The following is a 26,310-nucleotide window of genomic DNA, read 5'->3' on the forward strand; positions in this document are numbered from 1 at the left end:
TGGGGGTGGGGGGGGGGATCCTGTGTGTGTTTGCAGGTACGGGGCCCTTCCTCCCAGTTCGGTTTTCACTCAGCAGATTTCATTAACGTGGCTCCTTGAGGAGTCTTTCATCTCACAGGCTTTTCCGGAAAGACAGAATGGTCTATTTACCAGCGAAGCACCGCCAAAAAAGCTGAAACGGCTATTATTACTACATCTACTTCTAGAATTAGGCTTGTGATTTATAGAGTGGCTGTGTGTGCATTTATAGTGTGTCTTCAATGTGTTTGTATGTGTGGCTGAAGTGACTTAAAAAGGAACTAGGGGGATTATCAGAGGAAAACAAAGACCTACATTTTATGGCCCATTAGGTGTTTTAAAACTCAAAGTGGAGCATTTAGTGCCTAATCTCTGTTTTGTATTAGTACATATATATATATATATATATATATATATATATATATATATATATATATATATATATATATGCCATAATAGTCAAAAGCATAATCTAAACACAAATGTGTTTGTTTGTTTTTTTAAATGGACATATTTAAAAAAACAACAACAACTTTGTGGTCTCAGATTCTCAGATTAAAACAATTGACTGTAAATGCTATTGGGTAGATCAGAAAAACTGGTATTTAGGAATAGAAAAAATGCCTTTGCATTTTTTTCAATAAAACGTAAGTTTAAGTTCAAGCCCCTTTCCTTGAGTTTACAATAGTTACTCACTGCTCTATATGGATGGGTAAATGGTATGAAGAAATGAGTGACATTCTGTTAACTGTAAGAAGCTCATTTGTCAAGACAAGAAAAACAGAAACAATGACAAATTTGACACATATTTGCACGACTCTTTATCTACGTTTACAATTTGCAATAGAGTCAGTAAAAAAGGAGGATGACTTTGAACAAGACAGGCTCTCATAAAGCTTGCTGACAGAGCTGTGCTGCTGTCGGACACAAAATCAACCTCTTGAACTAAGCAGACAGATGATGGACTGGAAGGAACTCCAATTACTCCAAAAATCCCAAAGGACACAACTGAGAGGATTGTGCCTGTGTTGGGGCACAGAAGGAGTGCTGAAAAAATAAAAGCTGGAGGAGACATCAACATTAAAACAGAAGAGAATGAAAAATGTAAAGACACACTGTATGTTCATGTTACATTTATCAAATTTAGACATGACTCTCTGGAAGTTATCTTCATGATCACATGACAAGCCATCATAAGTTTTAAGGCTGTATATTTCAACCCACATGCTTTTCTGTGTGTGAATAGTTGTAACATGATCTAAAATGTTGGAAATGTCAAGAAAACATAATTTAGGAGGTGACCTGGACCTCTCAAGAATATCAACAACTGGCAAAGAATATTTGTGGAGACAAGCAGAGAGGTAAAACAAGAGATGAAGAAGAGTAGAATGTGAGTTATGAGTTTTTACCTCTGTTTCTGGGTCTCATGTTCTTTTTTCCTTCCCAAATTTTGCCACTTATCTTTCAGTCCTCTCGTTTCTCACTGTCCACTGCTCTTTTTTCTAATGGTTTTCTTTTGTGCACATGCACACAAATTCAAAGACTTTAGAGGAAGAGAAAAAATGACAAGTTCACAGGCAGTTGAAGAGGATGCTAAGGGCAGATTTAAAAGTCCCAAGTTAGTGCAGCCAAAACCATTTTACCAGATAAACTTTATTCTGTAACCATCAATTACTTATTATTAAAGACATAAAAACAATAAAAAGTACATCAGTGGAGTAAGAAGTTGTCATTTTTCTAAGTCAAAAACCTCTACAGAGAATGTGAAACAGAAAATATTCTAAATTCAAGTAAAACTGAAGCAACTTAAGAATGATTTAATTATGAAAAACTTATTGTCACGACAGCAGTGTTAAAACATGCTGTTGTGTTTTTGAATACTTAGACAATCCAAAGGGGAAAAATATCTCTGGCCTACCAGCGCTCTGTAATTATACCCACTGATATGTTTTAAATGATGAGAATGGAATGCCTGCACAATTTATTTTGAACACACGCATACTCGTTAGCACACATGATGTCTACATGATGTCTGCCACTCCAGACTTGGCAGGGTTTTCAAAGTCAGAGCGTCTGAGGGCCCCGAAGTGTGCATCTGTTTATTTAAAGCCTTTTTCCCATCATTTAAAACATGATCCATACATGAGTGTGGTAGGTCCATAGAGTTCCAGGAATCAAGCATGTGTAACCGACTGGGATCGTGTGTGTGTGTGTGTGTGTGTGTGTGTGTGTGTGTGTGTGTGTGTGTGTGTGTGTGTGTGTGTGTGTGTTAATGAGACAGAGCTAATTAAAATCAGAGCAGCTTCAGAACATAGCTATGTTTGCTTTTTTGTGACATTAATGTGTGTCATCAGATACACACATAAAAAGGATACAAACAAGCAAAAGGAAAGAGACAACACGAAAGCTGTATGAGACATGATACACAAAACTGAACACACATTCAGGTCTCTGGAATCTTTGCGGCCTCTCAAAGCCAAAAATGCAAAATTATTCCCGCCTCTACTCTTCCCACAATCCTTTGTGCTTGAGAGTCAGTGACGTACACGACGCCCCTCAATTTTCCGTCCTTGTCTGATTGTCTGATATTTGTCCTCTATCAAACAACAATAACAATCTCTGCTGAGGGCTCTGAAGTCCTTCAAGTCTTTGTGATTTGGCTGTCTGACTTGTTAAAGGTGGTTTCAGGTTCCTCACTGCACTTAAAAGCTTGGAAGTCCTACCTTTTTAAACAGAAATCTGAAATAAGAACTCTCATCAAATAGGAAGGTTTTTTTTCTTCTTCTTTATACAGTTTGTTATCTTTTTAGTCATTGACATACATACTTATCGGTTTTTAGTTCCTGTTTGGGAGACTTTCTTTACACGTGTAAAAATTTCCAGACATTAGGCTGTTTGGTCATTGATCTTCTTCTGCTTCTGTTTGTTGCCTTTTATCTGCTTCTTGTCTGTTGTGTTTTGAAGAGACTGTCGTCTTTCTGCTTCCCTGTCTAGTTTGTTTGCATTAAATGTTGATTTATTCGTTATGACCATAGCGCTGGTAAAATACACCAAGGTATTTGGATCTGTCCCTGTGTCTTTGTTATCTGTTCACATGTCTTGTGTGTCTTCAATCTTCCACAGAAGTTCCATCTCCCTCCTTATCTAACAACATGTTTACATTTGCATCAAATAAACTCCAATTTAACAAAAGCCAAAACATCACAAACAAATCTTAAAAAATACATCATTTACACCCAGGATACATAATGTGTAAACAGCCTGTAACTTTGGTATGATTGGTCAAATAGTTGGTCAGAAATGACCAGGCAGTCGTTTGATTTTCAAAGGGTGCCAAACTAGCCTAAAGACATGTAATATACAATGGATATGCATATAAGAATTAAAAAAAAAACCTTGACTGTCAATAGGGCATTTCAGGCAGTTAAGTAACAGTAACCTGAAATTTAGACCACAAAACCTCTAATATGTTACAATTCTCTAAGATCATTAACTAATGTCTAAACATTACTTCCATTTTTTTTTTCCTTTGAGTTCTGTTGGACAGAGAAGAAGATGTAAACCAGAAGTTTCAACATGTGGTCAGCAGAGACCTCACTGCATATTTTCAAGTCTTTCTTCTTATCAATATGTTGCTTACTCAGTGGAGAGTAATGATCCCCGTAGTAGACTCAACACAAAAATTTACGTTTATTCTCCACATCACTGCCTGGACACTTTATAAAAAAACACTATGACCACATGTACTGCACACTTAAGGGAATATATGGCCATATGTTTCCCTGTTTATGTTTATGTATATTTATACCCTTCTGCGTATGTGTGTGCGTGCACATGTGTGTGTTCGTTCATCTTAATAACACTACAAAGACGGTCTGATGAAAGCCACATGTTTGTGTGACTCAGACTTGAATTACTTTAAGCAAATATGAAAGAAATGCTAAATATGCCTGAGAGAAGGTAAAAATCGGAGACTAAATACAAATAAAGACACCAAACCAGATGATACACAAAATCCTGATTGCCAACAATAGATCTTCAGGGCAAATTACTATAAAATAAATTACAGCACACAAATGTTCCAACTTTTCGTTTTACCCATCAAACAACGTCTATTCTTGTTAACGTAATCATTTAATAGGACTGGCATCACCAGATTTCCCCACCACTGACGTAACCAAATATTGTGGAATGATTTCATTGGCTACGAATGCACCCAAAACGTGGCTGACTAAAACTATTACATATGTTGGACTGATCTTTCACTGGCACGAAGCATTGAGTGTACTGTGAATGTATGCCGGCAGGATCAGTAGGCACCTTGTCAGTCAGGTGACATGAAAGTGTTTATGTGCATGTGTATGTTTGTGTGACTTTACATGTAGACATGTTCATGCTCCTGTCAGCCAACAGCCCATCAAGAACATGTACGACACCTTGTAAAGAGCAGATGTTGTGTCTTTCGGCAAGGTGAAGCCTTTCTTTATTTCCAGAATAATGTTATTTCTCAAACAGTGTCATGAAACTGTAACATGAATGAGTGCATAATCGGGAATATTTTGGGAATGATAAAAGTTTTATCCTCTTACTTTTTTTCAAGGTTTCAGCAGACTGTTGTAAGTCTTGATGAAAACATAAAAGCATTAGCTTTAGGATTTTAAAACATATCCTCATGACTCTTTTTACTGTGAAAAAAGCATCTGGCAATAAAAATGACAAAATATTTAAGGTAAAAGGAAAATGACAACTTTGCTTTATATAATGGTGAAATGGGTCCAGGGTAAGTAAATGCCTTAAACTGCTAAACACATGCTGTTTGACAGTTCTACTACTTTAGGTGGAAGTAAGTAAATCCCTTTGGTTAAATAAATCTGCTGTGAATCAGTTCTTCAATCCTCTTACAGAACAAGAGGAGCAGAAAGAGTTGCCGGTGGGCAGTGGAACTGCAGCAAAGCAGTGGCTAGTGACATCATGTCTTATGTGACCACATAAAAGTAGCCACAAGGCGGTGGGTGGCGTGGACTTCAGACACTCTTTACACTACTTGATGCCTGCACTCATTTATTTAACCCAGGCTACTGCTGATACAAACTATCCTGCATTTATCTGGTCTTCTTCACTAAGATGCCTGATCTTTCTTTAACTGTCTGTGCCGTATAAGTCAAAACTAGTTAAAATGTGTGAAAGAATTACTGACTTAAAAAAATGCAACTCATAACACTGTATCTTTATGTTCAGAAAGCCTTGGTAATCCTTAGTTCAATTTTATGTTTCTATTTAAGTTATTTTCCGAACCTTTCAGCATTTGTGACACATTCATGTTGTAGAGAAAATCCTAATGCTTAAACTAAAATAGGATAAGAAGCGATAAAGAAAGTGGATCTCAAAGGGGCAGCCACATGAATAGCTTATATGCTCAAAAGTAAGATATTATATAAAAGGAATTCTACTGGAAGACCCTGATAGCAGACATGTACCATAAAAGAAGGTCTTACATTAACAAAATCTGTTTGCTGATTGCATTCAAGGTTTACTTGCATCTAAAAGATCTTACTCATTACTTCATGTGTTTCTGCAATTCCTTGATTGTCCACCTTATCTCTGCTTCTGTCCACATCCTCTTTTTCTTTCTCTCCGTGCCAACTTTCATTTTCCTGCCTGTCTTTGTTTCTGTTGTAATATTTTCTTCTTTCCCCTCTTCAGAAATGTCTCTTTATTTTCAAAGATTATTTTTCTTTTGTAAGTTTTGGTAACAGCAGCCAGAGGTTTATTGATGTTCAGTGGCAAATACACTAAACACATTGTTGTACATCAAATATCCGTCTGCCAGCTACATCATCTCCTGCTGGCACTAAAAAGGTTTTCTTTTTCTCCCTCGCTTGTTTAGTACTGCTGGTATCTATAAAGCTTAATGTATAGACTGTTAGTATATCAAGAATCTGAGCACCATCAAATGGATATGTTCTCTGATTCTTTAACATGTGGTTATTTTTATCACCAGCTTTAGAAACTGATATGCATATTACCGTATGCTGATAGATTGTGGTTGTAACAAGGCTTTCACTTCTACAATTGTTCTTTTCCAGCTTGCCAAAATTAACACAAACATAAGGTTTGACTTTTTCTAAAATGTTATGATCAGTCTGTTCTGTGGCTGTGGCAGTGTATACAGAACAATCAAGTTTGATCAAATGAAACCTGCAAGTGTTGAAATCCTTTTGCAGATGTTGATTTTTTTTTTCTGTCGCACATTGCTTTTTTTAGCTGTCTTTACTCCATGTATAGTCACAGTAATTTGTAAAAGATTGTATCCACATTTTAGTTCTTTACTTTTTCTGGAATTCCAATGAATGCAAAATTATTATGTTGTGTCTGTCAAATTGTTTTTTTTAACATTTACCAAAAATAATTGAGTGTAGAATATGTGTTTTTGTAGAAGGTTGCTAGTGAAGTGCTTAAAGATACTTTTGCAATGGCAGCACAAAAGTAAAGAGATTTACAGCTGATCTATGACTCTTGGGTGTGAAGTAGTTCTATTGTGTTACACTGAAGAAGCTGTGGTAACTTGGTCGCCTTATATAGCAAAGCTACAAATTAGCGGGCAGGCCACTGGAGCCTATTGTCTTTGAATGAAACATAAACCAGTCACAATCATGCAGTGACACACACTCAAGAACATTGGTCTAGACCACAAGAGTGATGCAGCGCTTGTAAAAATGACCAAAATTCAGGACGACAAGTTTACAGAGAACAGCATGCGAGTCAGACCAGAGACATAGTCTCCATCTTCACCTCTCATTACTGCGAGTAATTTCAAGTAATTAATATATACTGTGTATTAGACACTTCAGAGATGGTGTTGCCAGAGGTAAATTTGATTTAGGCAACACATCTGTCTGTTGCATTTAGCTTCTTTACAGATGCATACACATAAAAAAACACTGACATTTCAGTGCAGCCAGGAAGCAAGTGACAGCTGTAGGAAACACATTGCCGTTTGGCTCCTGATAATGTTTAGAACAGAATATTGACACATAATTACTCAAAGCATGAGCAAACATAAAATTTAACTCACAAGAAGCCCCATCAGATTGCAAAAGCAGATGCTCCTACTGAACAAACATACAAATAAATGCATGCACACTTAAACACATGTATTTGTGACTCTGACAGGTTTTGTGATGTCTGCAAATCCTTAGCCTTATTCTGTTGGCCAATCATTTAACTTCTAAATAAAGGTTGTAGGAAACAGTGATAAGAAAGGATAATAAAGGCAACAAAAATGTGAAATACGAGGATAAGAGTGGAAGATTTTTGTTTTGTTTTTTGTCTTTTAATCTGTATTTAGGAGCTACAACAAACATTCTTACTTCAAGAACACACACACACATGCACACACACACACTCACACACACACATACAGTGACATCTCAACCCAAACACAGTAAACCCATATGTTTGTAACTTCACTTCAGTAACATAGACAACCTGCCATGGCTTTTTAAGATCTTTAATTATCTTTCTCAACCTAAAACTAAATACTTTTTATACATTCTCCCACTCTGTTAGATGTTATTTTATTGGCTGAAGTTGGGGTTTTTTAAACAAAAAGCCTGTATTTAAATTGAAATCATAAAATTATTTTGCAGAATCTCTCAAAAATACATTAAGATTTAATATCACCAAACAAACCGTATATCTGAAATGGTGCTACCATTATATTTTAATGTCAAAGAAATAGGAACATTATAGAACCTAAGAGTAGAGGTTGAGGTCTTGCAACACAAAACATGAAAAAGCCAAGCTTAAGACTTGAGTGGTGTCTTTAGATTTCTGTCTTTTTGTGTATTTCAAATTTACATTCACAAAAAGTAGGGAAAAAAAGAAACAGGGCAACTACACAGTGTTCGTGTGTTTTTGTTTGTTTGTGTTTGCATGTGATGTATAAATATAACTCTGCAGGTTTTCAAGTGGCTTTGTGGTGTTCTGTATTTAGAGGAGGCCTGGCTGAATCTCCTCTCACCCCATTTATGTGGCTGACTCTCTATTTCTACTGAGTCTCATTTCTTCTCTCTCCACTGCACTGTTTCACATTCAGTCCGAGGCAAACTCCAATCCCCATGTACTGTAAATCTAAATCTCTCTGTCATTCATTAACGTATTTCTCTGTCTTCTCCATTTATTTTAAAACAGTACAGTGCCTACACTTGGTGCTCTAAAATGATTTTAAAAATTATCTTAGCATAACCACTTTAACAAAAAGCTCCAAACTAAAATCCTTGGTTTCAAATCCCAAAGAGATCTGAAACCTTTCAGAAGTAAACCTTCAGAAGTAAAGATCAGGATAAGTGATTTACTCAATGAAAGACTGAACAGCCCAGTTTCACCAACCCTAACCCTAATTCTAACCACAACTATGAAGATTTTAACATTTAAACTTAACCATGTCTATAGTATTTGTAGTCATTGCAGTGCACTTTCAACTCTTAAGCCTTACCATCTATGACTGAGTGTAATGTGGGAAAGGAGGGAGAGAAACAAAGTCAAAGTAGAGAAACAAGTAAGGAAAACATACAAATTGTGAACTTAGCACTTTCTTTTGAAACTGAAAACTTTGTGAGTTGTCCATCACTGTCTATTAGCTACTACACATTAGGCGGAGACAATGATTTGGACTGAGAAACCAAAGAATTAAAAAGCTAGAAATAACATTTACCTAAGTGAAATTTCAAATGATTTGGAATATACTGAACATGCAATCTTTGAATTTATAAAAAAAATGTCCATTCCACGAGACATATTCAGCTTCAAGGCTGAGTGGAAGCTGCCAATCTTCTTGACAGTGACCTTTTTTTGGTCATGTTTAAACTAACATTTCAGATTCAATATGGTTTTCATTGAGAAATGTTAAGATATTGCATGCAGAAGCTTATCTTGTGTCTTCACTGCTGAGTCATCTGAAGTGGGCCATGAATGATGTAAGAGGCCCTAAAGTCACTTAGCTCACTTAGATCTTTGCCGCCAGCATGTTACAGCATCGTAACATAATGACAAACAGAACAGCTTCAGTTTAGCCACTTTATGATGGCCACTTCATGACACAGAAGTTTAAAGAAAATTCATTTTAAAAGTTGGAGTTACACAGCGTGAGAGTTGTCCAAGTTGTCCGGTCAGCATGGGTTCAAATGATTCCAAAGAGAAAGTTCTCTTTGAGCCTTCAAATATTGATCTTCCTTTGTTCTAAAAGTTCAGTTTGAGGTTTTCACTCATCCAGTTTAGTCATTTAAATGTACACTTTTAAAATCTTGGAAGACATTTGGGACATGCATTATGGCATAATGCATGCATATCTCTTTTTCAGACTTACACTTATTGTAGAGAAATCCCAGTTTTTCTAAGATTATCCTGATGTGACAGTGGCTCAAACAAGAGAAGGAAAAAACAAAAACGCAATAGCACAGGTTTGTATTTGCATGTGTCTCCCTAAAATACGTATGTCAATGTGTACATCTGTAGTGTTTCTGTTCCTGTGTGTGTGACAGTAAGATACAGAGTGTTTGTGGCTCATTCCATTCATTTATGTGAATGTTTATAAGAAGCTGATTACATCAGAGCAGTAATAACAGTTTTGGTTCATTTGTAACAATCAGACCTCACTTAAACAATATAAATCATGAGTACCGAACTAAAAAGAAACGCACGCTCACACATTCACTTCTAGGTCCATACAAATAAAGTATAACTCTCTAGTCCCGTACATTGTGTGTGTGGGTGTGTGTGTGTGTGTGTGTGTGAGTGAAAGAGAGAATAAGAAAGAGACATTAGCCAGTCCTTGCCATGTAGTCTGTAGCCATAATAATGGTCAACAAAGGGAGCAATTCCAATGCAGACCTCCCAGAAAGTTACAAATGCACACACAAACTGAAACAGTCCCACTGATTTTCAGTCATTAAACGTGAATCGCATCGTATTCTATATTTGCAGAGAGTTATAGTGTCTGAAGTGGATTTCTAACAAGATTTTCTTTTTTTCATACATGTTCATTCTTTATAAAACTGGGTGTTTAATGTGCCCTTTTATTGAAGTGCAATTTTGAAAATGATACTCAACTGCTTTGTAAGTGATTTGTACTTCATTGTGCTTTTACTACTGGGAACCACCTCATCAACACAAATACACACACACAAGCAGGAATTAAATCACCAGCTTAAAAAGTAAAAAACAAAATAAAACGGAGACAGAAAAAACAAACTTCCAAATAAAAGCCAATTCTTTTCTTGGTTCTGTCAGAAAGGAAACACAAGGAAACAATCAAGAAAAAGCTTCTATATTCTTAAAGATCCCATTCAGGGAGTAAGTGCTGAGTTTTTTCTTTAGTTTGTTTTTTTTTTCTACCCCAGCCTTTCCTAATCTCCCCTGTCTTAGTCTATTTTCTCGTTTCTTTTCCTCCTCTTTCCTTTTTTTTTTACCTGTTACCCAATGTTCATTTTTCTCTTTTCCTCTCTTCCGTCATGATTTCCCATTCATCTCCTTTACTCCCTCCTTACTCTCCTTCTTTCTCCTCATTTTTTCTTCTTCCCCAGCTTTCCAGAGAGACAAGTCTGTTTTCTATTAGCCTTCTCGTGTAAACCTAAATTGTGATTAAACAAACACTGTGTAAGTGAAATGGGTTCTGTATCAAGTTCGCTTCTTCCTAGATATACGTACACACTGACACATGCACACAAAATCACACGCAAAACCAGAGAGATTTCTATAAGAAGACATTTAGAAACAAAACATGAGACGAATGCAAACATATCAGTGAATATATAGTCTAAGACACACAAATTATCAAATTTTGTGATGACTAAACAGATGAACAAACAGTTTGATACAGATGGTGTATTCACACACAAATACACCCAACAGCACAAATTAAAACACACGGCCACAATCAGAGCACACGCAGATAGACCCATGGACACATACACATGCGTTTAAAGTATGTGCCTATTTCCTGTAAAAGTAAACAGGTCAAAGGGAAAATTTGACAGTTGAACAGTAAGTGTGTGTTCTCACAGTTCCCTGGCTACATCCTTATCCAAATCACCTTTATTTGTGAGGTAAATTACAACCACATGCTGACTCTGTGCTATTTAAAGGCAAACACATAAAAATTATTTGCCATATAAAAAAAGGGAAAAAAAATCAACCAAACAAACCGCCTTCTATGGACCTTTCACATTTTTACCTTGCACAAACCTAGAAAAAAGGTTAGGGATTAAAACAGGCAGCTGAAAGGGAAAGGTGTTGCTCTCGTGACCAACTGGTTGGAGAATTTTATGCAGCGCAATCCCCTTTCCCCCATTTAAAGTATTGATTTTCTAAGAAGCACCTCACAATTAGCACTAATATATAAAACCCACTCATTAAATAAGTCACAAACTAATATTTTTAACCAACTTTCACTTTAATAATGGCATTTATTGGTTATGATGTTGTAATAAGCTTATAGTGTCCAATATCTGAATATTAATTTCCATCCAGACCTTTAGATTCCAGACTTGTAAGATCTTGTAACAATGGTGGGGTAGATGAACAACTGCATAAAAGTCTTCTAGTTGTGACTCCTCTGTAAAAATCCTTCTTTCTCAGTTGGTAAATATATTTGTGGTCCTTGTAGCACACACCGATGGGTCTTAAGGTGATGTTTAATCCTAATCTGCTTTCATATTATCCTGATGACGTGTTTTTACTGAGGTCTGAGAAAAGGGATGAACATACGGTTCAGTTATGTGATGCAGCTGCATATTGGGTCTTGAAGCCATTTAGTGAAGCTACATACCATAGTTTGCACATCTGTCATGTTTAATTATTAGGAAACTCATTTGTGGGTGGGAGGTTTAGTATAAAGTTTGCCATTCACAGACACATACACATCAAGCAAAGCAAACAGACCCACACTTTGACATCCGTCGCCTGCGGTGTTAAAGAGCAAGAAAGGTGGCGTGAGTGCGCTTCTATGTCATTTTGTTGTTTGATGTTTTTGTGTTTCTATTCAGCAACCAGTGGTGTGAAAACCAAACAAAAGGCCTGAAGTAACAAGGAAATCTGACAGCAATGCAAACATCAAAGCTGTTCATTCTGTTTCTGTGTGGGTATGTGAAAACGAATCATTAAGAAAAATCAGAAACATGCAAGTTCAAAAAGTTTACCCCTTCACCCTTTCAGACCATTCCCACCAATCGCCAGTGAGGTTCAGCCAGTTGCAACCAATCAGTGGACACCTAGGGTGCACCCACTTCCTGTAACACTAACCATAACATTCCTGCAAGTAAACTACAGCAGTCGCCTCTAAATGGACAATTAGCCAAGATTAAAGGCAACCTCCTCGTCTTTCTCCATTAGCGTAATTAGGAGGAAAAGTCATCTCAAATGACCCCCGGCCCTTCAGCCTTCCCTCTCTCTCTCATTCCTCATTTTATTCTGCTTCTCATCCCCTGACTTAAGCAGTAAGTTGTATTTACAGTAACTATGGAGAATCTGGACCACACTTTTACATCTGGGAGCTTCACTGAACCATTTGAAGGTTAAATGTATGTGCAGGGGTAACTTAATGGTGCCGAAGAGCATATCTAATTACCATTCATTCATCAGCGTAGAGATTTCAACAGGCAACCTTCCATATTATGATTTGTTGACCATTAGACTCACACAGATGAATTTGCTGTCCTTACTACTATAGTTTTAGATTCTTAAAAAGACACTTTTTTCCTGATGTTACACAAACTTTATATGAGTTTATCTGATGCTGTTGTCTTGCTTGGTCGACAGTGAATGAATATGTAAGATTTAAGTATCATTCTCAAGGGCACTTTGACTGGATAAAATCCTTCACCAGCCTCCCCCTGGACATAAATGCACTCTCTTTCTTTCTATTAAGTCTCCAAAAAGCCCTTTTAGTCTGACAGTTTGGCTTTTGGTGTCCTACTGTGATGCTGTTTATGGAGTGCAGCGAGGGCATCAGTGGAGCAGAGCACCATTATTACAGAGAAGAAAAGCTGAAAAACTAAGACAAGAGTTTACAGGCTTTTTTTAAAGGGCCTGCTATCTGGCAAAAATTTGATACAAAATTCATAGGTAAATGTTTCTTTCTAGCCTACAGTGATTTTCAATTTCAAATTTTGGCTGGAATTCTAAAAAATTAATAATATGCATTTTAAATTGATTTTACAGGGAATCTAAATGTTTTTATAAGGCAGTGATCTAATCTACATTATAACAAAGTTGCCGAAATGTGGTTTGAAATTTGTAGGAAGTAAAAAAGAGAGATGTCATAATAATAACCATTATACAACAATGGCTATGCTTATATTTGATTGACAATATACTGATTGTATACCAGACACATAAAGACTGTAATTACAAAATCAGTTTGTACTGAAAAGAAAAAAGGTGAATTGTACTTTTAATGATATGAACTCACTCTTAAAGATTATTTGAACTTTCAGTTTAATACTCTTTAAACAGCTAAATTGATAATTTTGTAAAACCATTGATAGCATTTTCATTTGTCCTCCTTGATGAATGAAATACAACAGTTACATCTGTAAAAAAAAAAAAATCTGTAAAAGAAAGGGGGAAACAACATAAGACTGCACACAGTAAACCCCACAGTCTCCAGACAAAAATTTCTCTATCTCATCTTCCCTTTTTGATTTATCTCTCTTACGCTAAGCACAAAACAGCTATATCCGTTACTCTTTCCTTGATTTCTCTCAAAGCATTCATCCTCCACGAGCATTCCTTCAACTACCTATCTCCCTCTCCTTAGATGAGTTCCTATAAATCTATTGTTCATTTGTTTTCATGTAGGACTCATAAGACACACTTACTAATAAATTAAAACATCTTCAACTACTCTGGTCGGTTTGTTTATCCCAATAAGAAAGGAAGCTATAAGTTTTATCCAACCTGATACATTTTGTTCTTACCTCCACCCACTTTCCCAAAAGGGAACCTCCAGCTCCTGCTGGTTTTTTTTTTTCTTAATGCAAGTCCACATCCTTCCCACTCCTCCCTTTCTCCAAACCTCAGACCACACGGCTTTAATAGGAGGGTTAAGAGGTAATTCCTATCACACTACCATCATTTAATATCTAACCAAGGCTGACAGAGAGGAAGGTTACAAACCCAAACCATAAAGCCACCAGCAAACCTCTTTCTCCTCATCTTTACTCTCCTGCTGTTGCTACCCTCCCTCTGACTTTTTTGTCTTTCTCCACCATCATTATGCTTATTTTTTTTCCTGTCTAATGAATGTCCTCTGTATTTTTTTTTCTTTTACGTTACTGTTTTCTTTTTTCTTACTTTAAAAAATATAAGGGAAGTGGAACTAAAAAAAAAAGAAGTCAGAGGAAACTTCATACACTGTAATTTGGATTGTGCTGATGACAAAGTAAAGACATAAAGAACATGAGATTTATAATGTTAAGTTTGGAACACTTTCACCTTTTCCACTCTCATGAGTCGTCCACATTAAACCAGTGATAAATAAGAACTATCGAGACCACTTTGGGGTTTTACAGAAGAGAAAGCTGGGATGGAGCTCAAATAAGATTGTCACTTTAGAAGAACAACAGGGTAGGAAAAAAGAAATAACTGTGGGAGTATGGATAAATGTTTATGTGATGAAATATTTGCCTGTGTTGTCGCTTTGTGTGTCCCTCATGATCAAATGGGAGGTTATTGACTGTGTGTGATCCTGCAAGCCTCAGTAAATAAATTTAATTTTCCACCATAACACTCTACTTTGGTGTCTTTTGCAATACATCACACATCACCACAAATATATGAAACACACAATCAGCCTGTCCAGAGTTTTAATGAGGTTTCACAATGTCAACCCACCAAGTTGATTTCATTTTCTGTGGCTTTTCTGCCAACACATCCCTCTGAGAAAGTTTTACGAAAAGTATAAATCAAATGCATTTATATTTATTATTACAAAACATTGTGTTTTATAAAATTTAATGACTTTTTTTGTTTTAATTCACAGAACTTTTAATGTTCAAAATCCAGTTTTTAAAGGAATTGCAGGTTTGAAGTGAATATCTTCAACATTCAGTGAAAAACCATCAGATGTGTCTTAATGCCAGGTTTACGTGTGGCGAAAGTTGTCTTATTTTGTTTCACAAGCACAAATCTTATAGGTACCTAGTTGGAAATTGCCAGAGATTATGTCTACATGGAGAAATGTACTGACTTTAACCTTACAGCTTCAGATACAGGTAAACTGAGCTGTGCCATCTTACCTTAAAGGTCCATGTAGATTAGGGTGTGGATACCGCAACAATAGAACCACAAAACAAACCACAGATGGCTGTCTTGTTTAGGTATCACTCTTTGAGTCATTAAACCCTAATATTGTGAACTAAACTTTAATTAATAAAGATTTCTGCTCAAGTGTTTGAACTGAAGGAATAAACCAAGGACAAATGTGATGAAATATTATCTACCTCCCGTATGACTTTGTCCTTTAACTGAAATTCAATGACTGAATGTCTCTGAAGAGCCTCACTTTGTGTAAGACATGTTTTGAAACTACTTACTGTTCTTAGCCTGATAGATTTTTATTTTGCATAGCTATCAATCTGTTGTGTTCAAAGAATCACACAAATCCATCTACCAAAAACTGTTCACAGAAACATTTTCAAGGTTTCTGTGGACAATGCAATTTACTTTCAGTCAAGTTTTGAATTAGGAACAACATGTACTTAATTACCACATTAAGTAATTTTGAAGATTGGCTGTCATGTTTAACTTTTATTTGAACTCCTTAGAACTCTAACACTGCAGTGGCTCAAGTCCCTGTTGGAATCTGTTTAATTGTTGCAAAGCTGAACTCCAGCTGTCATTCACTGTAAAGATTCCAGTTACACACTACTCAGAGCTACTTCTCATAGCCTTAATTAAATAAAGCTTTTCAGCAGAATATTTCTTTCATTTTGTTTGGCTTTGTGATCACCCGTTTTTTTCAAATGAATAAAGACTTCACACAGGAGAGTAGACTTTTTAACAAAATAGGGTTATAATAACTTCCAAGGGACTCTGCCTTATAGAAACACTGCAAAAGAATGTAAGAAGTGAAAAGTTTGGTGTCTCTGCATTGGTATTCCCTCTTCAAGCCCATCTCCACATTCATACCACACATACAGAAACACAATTGTCACACAGCACACATGTGCAGACACACAACTATGTGATATCTAAGCTCATGAATGCTTGGAATAATCAGTGCAGCACAGACAATCAGGAGCAAACATCCACCTACAAACACAGTTAAACTCAGTAGTTTCACTTGAAGGCAGCCCAATAAAAACAGCTATTACGTTAAGAGGTGTTTCAACCTTCAACCTAATCTGACAGAAACTCTCAGAGGAGAAGACAACCTGAGTGGATAAAAAAAGAGAGCTGGAGAGAGAGTCGAGCAAATGAAACGAGGCAGGGTGGATGCACCACTGGAAGTCAGGGAGAGAGAGAGGAGGAGAGAAATGTCTGGGAATGTGAGATGAAAAAGAGAAGAAGGGCAAGTGGGAGGCTTCGCTGCATCAGCTTGACCTGCTCTTTTACCCTGAATACTCCAGGAAAACAACATATTCCCGAATAAAAATTCCACGTCTGTCCAAACAAAACATTTACTCCAGGCACGTTCACCTCTTCAAACCGTGCACATTACATCTGACACTCAGTCTTTTTCACCTGCTGACAGGAGCACAGAGTGGCACTGTGTCACCTGGCACAAGACCTGAACCCTCAACCTGGAGAAAAATTCTGACATCCAACCATGGCTGTGTTTTCAAAAGGATCGTGTAGCACATCAAAAGAGACAGAAAAGGAGCCAAAAAAGTGATGGGGAGAGTGTCAGAAAGAGATTGCAGATAAAGAGGAGGGTAAAGGAAAAGTGTACTTACACTCGGCCCAGTTTGGGGTTGGACTGGAAGAGAAGCTCGGGGAGAAACTGGAGTTTGTTCCTGTTCAGACGACTACATGGAGACATAACAAAACAAAACATCAAGAACAAAAAAGTTCAAAACATACGCCTGAACAGTTATCACCATCAATAGGTCAAAAGTCACAAGAACATCTTTGGTTTCCTGGGATTTTGACCTACAGGTTATCACGCTGCATTTTGTGTATGGATGTCAGTTACAGGTTATCAGCCTCCAAGCCCTTTAAAGCCAGTTATCACCGTAATCCTCACAAAAGCTTTGACCTATCAAGGGAAGGAAAACGTTTGTGCTACTTTTCAGTCATTAAAATAAATATAAAACACAAATAAATCAATTTATTTATTATATGTTTTAGATTAGTGCAAGTCTAAGCATGTTTGTAATGTAGTAAAAAATCACTTTGAATACTTCAAGAAGGCCAAGTGTATCAAATCATATAAAATTAGTATATCTTATTGACCTTATTTATTTTTGGTGTAAAAGAAATACATAAAATGCAAGACCTTCGCCAATGATTTCATACTCACTTTATATTTCTCATTTATAAACCTGATAACTTATCCAACCTGTGTTAGACCACTGATTCTTGCCAAAGTGCTCACAAACACACAGAAACGCTAAAATTATTTTGAAAAAGAAATTAAACACTGGAAAAATGGAAAGAAAGAGAACTGCAAAGACTTTTTCAAGTACAACAAATACAAAAAGTTAACATTACATAAATTATTTTTGAAAGGGATTTGCTCATTTTCAATTTAATGCCTGCAGATTGTTTCAATAAAGATATTTATCCTAAATTCCAGAAACGCTGCTGCTTCGTCTGGGTTTAAGATAGATTAAGATCAATTGAAGTGAAATGGTAACTGTTCTGTCGTCTAAATTTCTGTTAGAATTCCTTTGGAAATTATTGATTATATTTTCTGGGGTTATGCCCCATAATTTTAAAAGTCAGTATTTGCAGTGGGTTTGGTAACCTGCACATCTGTAAAGGTACACTTAAGGTATAATGTTACCTGGTTTTGGAGCAACATGTGCAGCCATCCAGATGGGAAGACCCTGACAATTTCAGCAAAAAATGATTTTGTAAACTCTGTATGGATGCTGCAAGACTGAACTTCTCTACCTGCAGGTTAGACCTGTCAGTTTCAACATTTTTCAACTTTGCTTTTGTTGAATTTGAAGTAAGATTTTTTAGAGGAAAAAAGCTTGCCATTTAATACATTGTGTATGTTGGATAAAATGATTAGATGACAATCTGATTTCACCTTCACTGTAAAATGCGTTGGTCCTTGTAAGGAAACAAGTTTGTAAAACAAAGTATCAAAAATGAAACATATTGACAAGTTTTTACATTTAAATAAATTATGCATATTACTGTTCTTGTGTCATGAAACCCACGGCAAACACTTAAAAAAGAATAAGAGTCAGAAGAAAAGAGATAAAATCTGCTATGTATCTGAACAAAGTAATGAATGGAAGGTATTCTGGTAAAGCTCTGTCCTTAGTGGTCATATGTGTGCAGAAGAAAGGTGGTGTTGGCTGTCAATGAGAAACAGGAGGACAGAGTGAGAAGAGGGAGTGAACATGTTATCAGGCTGCCAAAGTATTTGGCTGAGAAATGAGGCGTGGATGGGAAAAAGGAGGGTGGAGGGTCGCAAAGCAGAACCTGTGCTGGAGAAGACCCAGATGCAAACCTTTAACCTTTGTGACCGTGAAAACAGGGACCCTGACTTTTACTTCTGTAAATGAGAAATGAAGCCCAAAAAAGATAGCCTCTATTTAAAATGATGATGTCTGTTTGTAAAACCTTACTACTAGTCTGCAAATAAATAACATGACCGTGAACTATAAGAGTTACGAGTCATTTTAAGACATTCATTCACAGAAGGTTTCAGGATAAGAATTGTGTGGGAGGTTTTAAGTTACAATGATGTCTTTGTTCTCTAAACCTTTGAATTTATACAACATCTCAACTTTATGGGCACAATATTTTTAACACTGGATCTATTTCTGTTTCAGAATCAAAAATATCCCAAAAACAAATGTCTGGACATGAAACAGAAAGCAAGTCACCGGGCTGGATTTTCTTTCTTCTAAAGGACAAAAATAAAACTACAAAGGTCTTACACTAATAATCATTCATAATTATTTTATGTATAAATCCTAGTTGATATTGAAGCTTTCTGACCATATCTATAACTTATACCTTGTCAAAATTTTTCTCATTGTGTGTGGTGACTAGTTAGGCTGCATGTTTTTCCCATTGTGACTACATTAATCACTGACCCAGCACCAGACCTCTCACCTCTAACCTTTCACCGGTCAGACAAAACATTAGAGACCCTGTCAAAACATTTTTAAAAATGTCAGACTGTTTAAGTAATACATTAAAACTACAGAAACAAATGAAGCATAGAAGTTAGAAAACATTTTGAAACACTTCTAGATAAAATGTTTAACAGTATCAGAACTTTGCAGAAGTCCTAACAAAAGACTTAAAGACTTTTGGATTCTTGTAAGAGTCACATTGTCATAGTTATAGATTAATGGAGGAAATGAGTGGATTATTCTGTCTATGCAAATAGAATCAATAATACTACAAGTGAATAAAATTTTATGTTTTTTTTTTTAAATTACAATTTACGCTGTATCTACTGTATATTTGATCAAAAATAGTTTATAAAAGACAAAAATGAGACGACCTGTCCAATACTCCAGTTCATTCTTGCCATTAACAACTTTCCAGAAATGCTGTGTCAGATCATGGTGCCTGTTTGTTTACTTTTTAACCCAAAAAATGTGGTTTTTGTTTTTAGGTGAAATAATCCAAGATAACATAGCTGCTTTCTGTTGCTGAAGTAACAATATCTGCAATGTTTTCAGTAACTTCTGATCAGTTTTGCACTGAAGCTTAGAGGAACTTTTACTCTGAGATGTTAAGTTTTATAACATTAACATTTTAGATTCTTAAACATTTGAATACAAGACAACTGGATTTTGTTTCCTTCATGTTTCTTCAGTTCTATTTATAGACTAAAATGTTCATGATTGATTCAAATAACTTAAAAGCCTGAATCTCCCAAATATAAAACAATTTGTTCTTTGTTAGATAGTCTGTAAAAGAATAGTTTCTAAACTTTTTTGTTTGTTTGTTTAGCCATATGTCTATTGGGGATTTATTCATAAAATAAATGCTATCTACTGTTCCTTTATTTTGTTTGGTACAGTTCACGTGGCATCATTGTTGACAAACTGCCCTGTTCCAGATACAAACTTTGCCAAACTGGAAAAATACCACAAACCTTCAAGAACCACTTGAAATTGACAACAGTGAAACATAAAACATCACCTCCTGTGTGAGTTTTAACACAAAGGTGTTTTACACCTAAACTTTATTCACCTCTCATCCCAAACCTGTGACCCTGCCTGATGCACTGTATTAAAACAGCCGTTTAACATTAAAGTGGCACATTTTTTCACATTCCTCCCCTCAGGTGTGTGATCTTCCTATATAGGCAAGATACACATGCTGCTGTCACTCAGCATCTTTTTTTTTTAGAATAGAGGTCCATGTTGAACAAACTGCTTTACAGCTACATCCTGTATATGTGTAATACCATCCACCGGACACATGGACTCTGTTTTTAGGAATGTCATTGAACATCTTCTAATCTTACATCTAATCTAACAAGTTTCTTGAAAAATACAAAAGATGCAAGTTGAATTAAAATTATCGTTAAAGAAACTGTACAGAACTTGTCCTATGTTTAAATATACTCACACAAATAGGCTGTAAAATATGCAGGGATTAAATAGCTAACAAAAATGGCATTAAATTTAAACTAAATAAAGGTAACAATTAAATGTAGATCGTCTGAATCATCGACAATATTAGCTAATATCAAAGCAACAGCCTGTGATGTAACTTTGCCCTTACATTTAATGCAAAAGTACTATTTGCCTATAAAATTGTCTCATCCTTCCTCCAACACAAAGTCATAAACATGCAGGTGTGTGTGGATGTGGGAGGTGTTGTTTTGTACAGTGACACCTCAGTTTTGTTGACTCGAGCCTTGGTGTGAGTTAGTGGATGCAGAAACACACACAGATACACACACACACACACAGAGGGAATGCTGTGGTACCAATGGGAGATTCCAAGGTATTGTGTGAAGTGGAGTGGATTTGTTGGATACCAGTCAGGTGGACTGTTCGTGAACTTCCTTTACTGGACAGATAGTGAGGAACAGTGAATGTTGGATGTTTTATTTTGTTTGTTTGTTTTAATGGAGTAACAAAAAGTCAAATGTATGTGTGTGTTTATGTGCTCGTGTTTGCCTATTGTGGGTTTTTAATATATAATGAATGTAGTCAGTTCTGTTATTTGCATCAGCTGCTTAACTTGCACTGAACGTTTTCTTTTTAATTGAAATAATCATTATACACAAAACATTATACTTACAGTCTCTCCAACAGTCTGAGGTCTTGGAAGGCTCCTCTCTCAATGACACTGATTTGGTTGTCCTCCAGATGACTAAAACGATGGATAATAAGACAGAGATAAAGAAAATACATCAGCGGCACACATTACAGTTGATATGAGAATGTCTTTAAAAAAAGATAAATTTAAATTTCTAACTGGAAAGAATTTGTGTAGTCTAAACAGCAGAAAAAAAATCACATTTTCTGGCCCACACAAAGCACGAGAGACACTTGCACTCATTGTATAAACACATAATCAGTGCGCTGAACAAATTAATCTGGCATAAAACAAAAGCTGAAAAAGTTGATGACAGTCAGCATATAACAAATGTTACAACCTACTAAGCCAAAACAAATAATTAACAACCCACTCTTTAGTGAATATTTTCTCCATTTTTCTTTTGGCTTTCATGTGGTCCCCCCAAAATAACACATATTTCTCTCTTTTCCCTTCCACTACTCTCTGTGAGTTTTTGAGTTTTAGAGGCCAAGAAAGGTTTTCCAGATGGGTCAGAGAAAGAAAAGGATGAATTCTGCAGCTCTACAGAAATCTGTGTGTATATTTTCTGTCTGATGATGTCAAAGATGACATATCCAAAAAGGGAGAGACAGAGACAGTTAACAAAGAAACAAAACTTTCTGATGTGAGTCAGAGGAAAGAAGAAAATGGCAAAAAGACATGAGATAGAGACGCAACAAAGATGCAAAAGAAGTTAAAGCGACACAATTGTATGGGAAAGATATAAAAATAAAGACAGTTAACAAAAAAATTACATTTGATCAAAAACAGACAGACGTCAAAAGGTTTTGACAAGAGACTTCAAGGAATATTGTATTTTTCTAAGAAAATGTTTTCTAAAAGGGTTTTTTTCTGGGTACTTTAATTCCTTCCAACAATTCAGACACATTGGTTAATTGGTGGGTGTGAATTGACCCAAGGTGAGAGGTTTCTGCATTTATGAGTTCATGTCCATGTGGCCTTGTGATGGTCTGGTGACCTGACCAGGAAGTACCCCACCTCTCGCCCAATGACTGCTGAAAAAAGGTAAAAGGATAGAGCAGGCATAGAAAATGGATAGATTATCATTTATCTTGTAAGTCTGCGCTGTAAAAGTGTTCTGAACTTTGTCATTTGTTTCCTTTTGACCTTTTGCGTCTCTGCTGGTGATTTCCTGTTAGAAAATCCACATGTGAACACATTCACAAAGCTGGAAAGAACAGACATTTCTTCACTCAACAGATTTCCACCTAATGATGTATAAGTTCATCTTTATGCTTTAACTTTTTGTTTTTGACATATCTCCACATCCTTCATTTCGCTCTTTTCTTGGTGGCAGAAACAGGATAAACAAATAAAAGGTGAAAAGAAAACTGTTTAGGAGATGTCATATCTATGCAGAGATGTAACACCTGTAGCTATCCACCATTAATCGTAATTTCCTGTGCAGCCATAATAAATACCTCCTGTTTAAATAAGTGTGGCTGCATTTCTGAGGATTTTTCCTTTAGAAAAGCCAAGAAAAAGTTAAATCAATACATAACTTTGAATAAATCTTAAAGTTTATTTGTCCAAATGAGGGATCAACCAAACATTGATTTACTAAATGATGTTTAGAGGGCCAAGGGATGTCAAGCCAAACACATGGTGCGAGGAGTTGTTGGCGTTCTGCTCTGATGAGGTATTGTTTTCACATTGTTCTTTATCAGGCATTAGTCATCCACAGAGAGATGAAGAAAGAAGAGGAAAAGAGCACAAACAAGTTTAGATTTTATGTGTTTGGAGACAGGAGAGCCTAATAATCTTTTTGGTCAACCATTATAAAAACCACAATGATGTCACCTTTTAACAAAGTGTGGTAACCTGACCCCTGAAAAAAAACAAGAAAACACATCAGGGTTTATTAACTTCTCTTTAGGTTTACACACAATGGATGAGACCACATTAATTTACCTTTTAGCAAACTGTGAAAACTTCACCACTAAATGAAAACAAGGAAACGGGATATTAACTTCACTTGAAGTTTACTCACAGTGGGTTAGACCCGATTAACTTTGCAGACGATAATTCAGCATCAAGATTAAGTTTTCACCTACAACTAAATTTGTTTAAAATTACTCAATTTTGCCACAGTCTGGAACAGATCTTGCAACGTCTGACTGCCAAAGATATTACGCTAAGTGTTGCGCTCGCAGAGGCAAGCTGTGTTTGCAATAAATACAGAAGGAAATCCTCACTGCTGGACACAATTACATGTTTCTGGACAAACACAAAGTGATGGTAAATGCTTTGTGAGATTACAGATTGTGGTCTGAATAAGGTACTTTGCTGAGGTCGGAGATAGACTTGGAGGATTTAAATAATCAACAAATCAGTCCAATTACCATAATTTTATTTTTATACTTTGTAATCACCTATCGTGTTAATGTACTACCAGATCATTTAGCTTTTTAGATGTTTTAAAAGAAGTCTGATAGCATATAAGTATTTCTCTGGATGAATAATCCGTAATTACTACCTTGTATATAAGCATAGTATTTTAAAACAATACTTATTTTTATTCTGCTCTAGAGGAATGTTAAATGATAAAACTATAAGCAAAGATTTCCCGTAGGAAGTGTGTGTGTTTGCAGCTAAAATGACCCTCGATTCTACAAGTAGAAACATCGGTCTGGTGAATAACAGTAATTCCTATTTGACTAAAGATAAGGGTAAAAGCTACCATGTTGCTTTTGTTCATTCTTTCATAGAAATGAAGAATGTGTGAGTGTTTGTGTGCCTATTTGTGTTTCTGTTTTCTGAGACTATCTTTTCTTTCCCAAGCCATCTCCTCTCAATTTCTTTTAAGAGATTTGGAGCGAGTAAATGTCACAGCAGTTTATCACCAACCACATGAAATGAGCTGCTCACTCGTCACACGCAAACACACGCAGCCTACTTTCCCTGGTTTTTCTGGTCCTTTTTTTATGAACTCAATACAAATTAAACATCATACTTTTTTCCTATTTAAAAAAAAAAAAACATAAAACCACAGATAAGAAAAAACTCAATTAACTAAAGTTAGTTCCAAATTTGAGAAAAAAAAACAGTTTAGGTTAAACAAATGCAAACACACATTTGAAGAAATTCATTCCAACTCTGGTGTAGTTTGTACCGAGAGTGTATTTTTATCTGCCAGTCTGGTTAAAACTGAGTGAGGAGGAAAGCTGCATGCAGCCAACAGTGATTATAGTCATTTAAACCCTCATACGCACACATGAACACGTGCACACACATTTACACAGACACACGCACATTTTAGTGACTTGAGGCAAAAGAGTGAAAGCCTGTGAAGTCAATTAGGACAGCCAAGAGGAGATAAGGAGTTACACTCTGCTGGGTGACGCCATTTAAATGATCTGTGTCGAAAATTTACTTTTTGACTCACCAGTCAAAAGGACTAACAGATGAAAAAAAAAATCCACTCGCCAAGCATATTCCAACAATATATGACAAACTGCCTTTCTGCATTTTATTAAATGCCGTTTCATTATTTTTCATTAAATTAGGCATTATGTTTAATCTAAAATCAAAACTTCTTAAATACAGGAAGTCTTTAGTTTATAGTTTCATTCAAGGTATTTGCATTCCTGTACATAAAGATTAGAGATTAAAAAATGAGGTGAAGGCTCTTGTAAACTTATCATATTATTTAATTTAATCAAATTAGATATCCTTCCCCCAACTCTTTTCTTACCGTAATCATCCACATTTTTAATCCATTATTGTCTCACTAAATAACTTTTGATTAGGAATTTATTTTGGGTTTAGATTGTTCGAATCTAAATGATCTTAAAAAAATTTAAGAGAAAAACAAAAAGATAAGCTTTTGTAACTCTGATAAAGACTGTGTAGAAAAGCATCAGTGCATTTGTATTTGTCACTAACATGCACCATTAAGTCCTATTTGTTTCATTTGATTTTTATGTTCGATGCTGCATATACTCTTTATTCAGTTACCTGCTGAATAGAAACATCTAAGGTTTTGTGGGCATTTATTTCAGATTCTGTATGCAACAGAATACAGTTAGGCATATTTTTCGATAAAGAGGTTCATTCTAATGCTTTACTGGCATTTATACTACAATTCATTTGGCAACCAGCAAACTTTAAAAGTAATTTCACCTTGAAGTGAAACATTGTTCAGTTTGACTCAGCTCCTTTCTCAGTTCAGAAAAAACAACACTGTTTTTGAGCATATATCAAAATAGCTGGAATCACCAGTTATGATGCGTAAAATTAATAGTGAAGGAAAATGCATTAGACTTGAGAACTGGAGCATTTATTTTTTAGAAACTACATTTGACAAAAAAAATAATTATTTTATATGGGTATGTGAGTAGTTTTTCAAGGCGAACTAGAAAAAAATATTTGATGCCAAGTCACAAATTGTAATATTATTTTGGTGAGATTGTGTTGAACTTTTACTGGTTTTTTTTTTCTGTTTTATATGCACAATGACTCATAATTTCTGGCACATAATTGTCCACTAGTTCCATGTCCTCATGCTGTAACCAGTTAAACATCACATTATCATGTGTTTAGTTTTTTTCTGCCTGTTACTGGCATGTTACCTCACAATTATTCCATTACTTAACCTTGTAAATAACCATTAATTATGGAATTTAACTGCTAAGAGAGGACGTTCACATTCTCTTACCTGAAAGGTCTAGTTAAGATGGGAAACTTTATTTTATAGAGACTTGTTTCCCTTATAGGCACATACAGACCCATTTAGTAAATAAAACACTGACATAATTGCTACAGCCTGGGAGTGTT

The 26,310-nt window shown here is 35.8% G+C and overlaps 1 protein-coding gene across 1 annotated transcript in view; it reads right to left on the reverse strand.

The window, feature by feature from the left end:
* The window catches only part of slit3 (slit homolog 3 (Drosophila)), a 222,331-nt gene that overhangs the window by 166,308 nt on the left and 29,713 nt on the right, over positions 1–26,310 (reverse strand). The window contains exons 3-4 of the mRNA XM_017417474.3: positions 21,475–21,546; positions 16,974–17,045 (exon numbers count right to left, since the gene is read on the reverse strand). Of these exons, the coding sequence (XP_017272963.1) occupies positions 16,974–17,045; positions 21,475–21,546 (144 nt within the window). The remainder of the gene's footprint in view (positions 1–16,973; positions 17,046–21,474; positions 21,547–26,310) is intronic.

The sequence above is a fragment of the Kryptolebias marmoratus genome, linkage group LG9 (assembly GCF_001649575.2).
Source record: "Kryptolebias marmoratus isolate JLee-2015 linkage group LG9, ASM164957v2, whole genome shotgun sequence".
In the NCBI taxonomy this organism is placed as follows: Eukaryota; Metazoa; Chordata; class Actinopteri; order Cyprinodontiformes; family Rivulidae; genus Kryptolebias; species Kryptolebias marmoratus.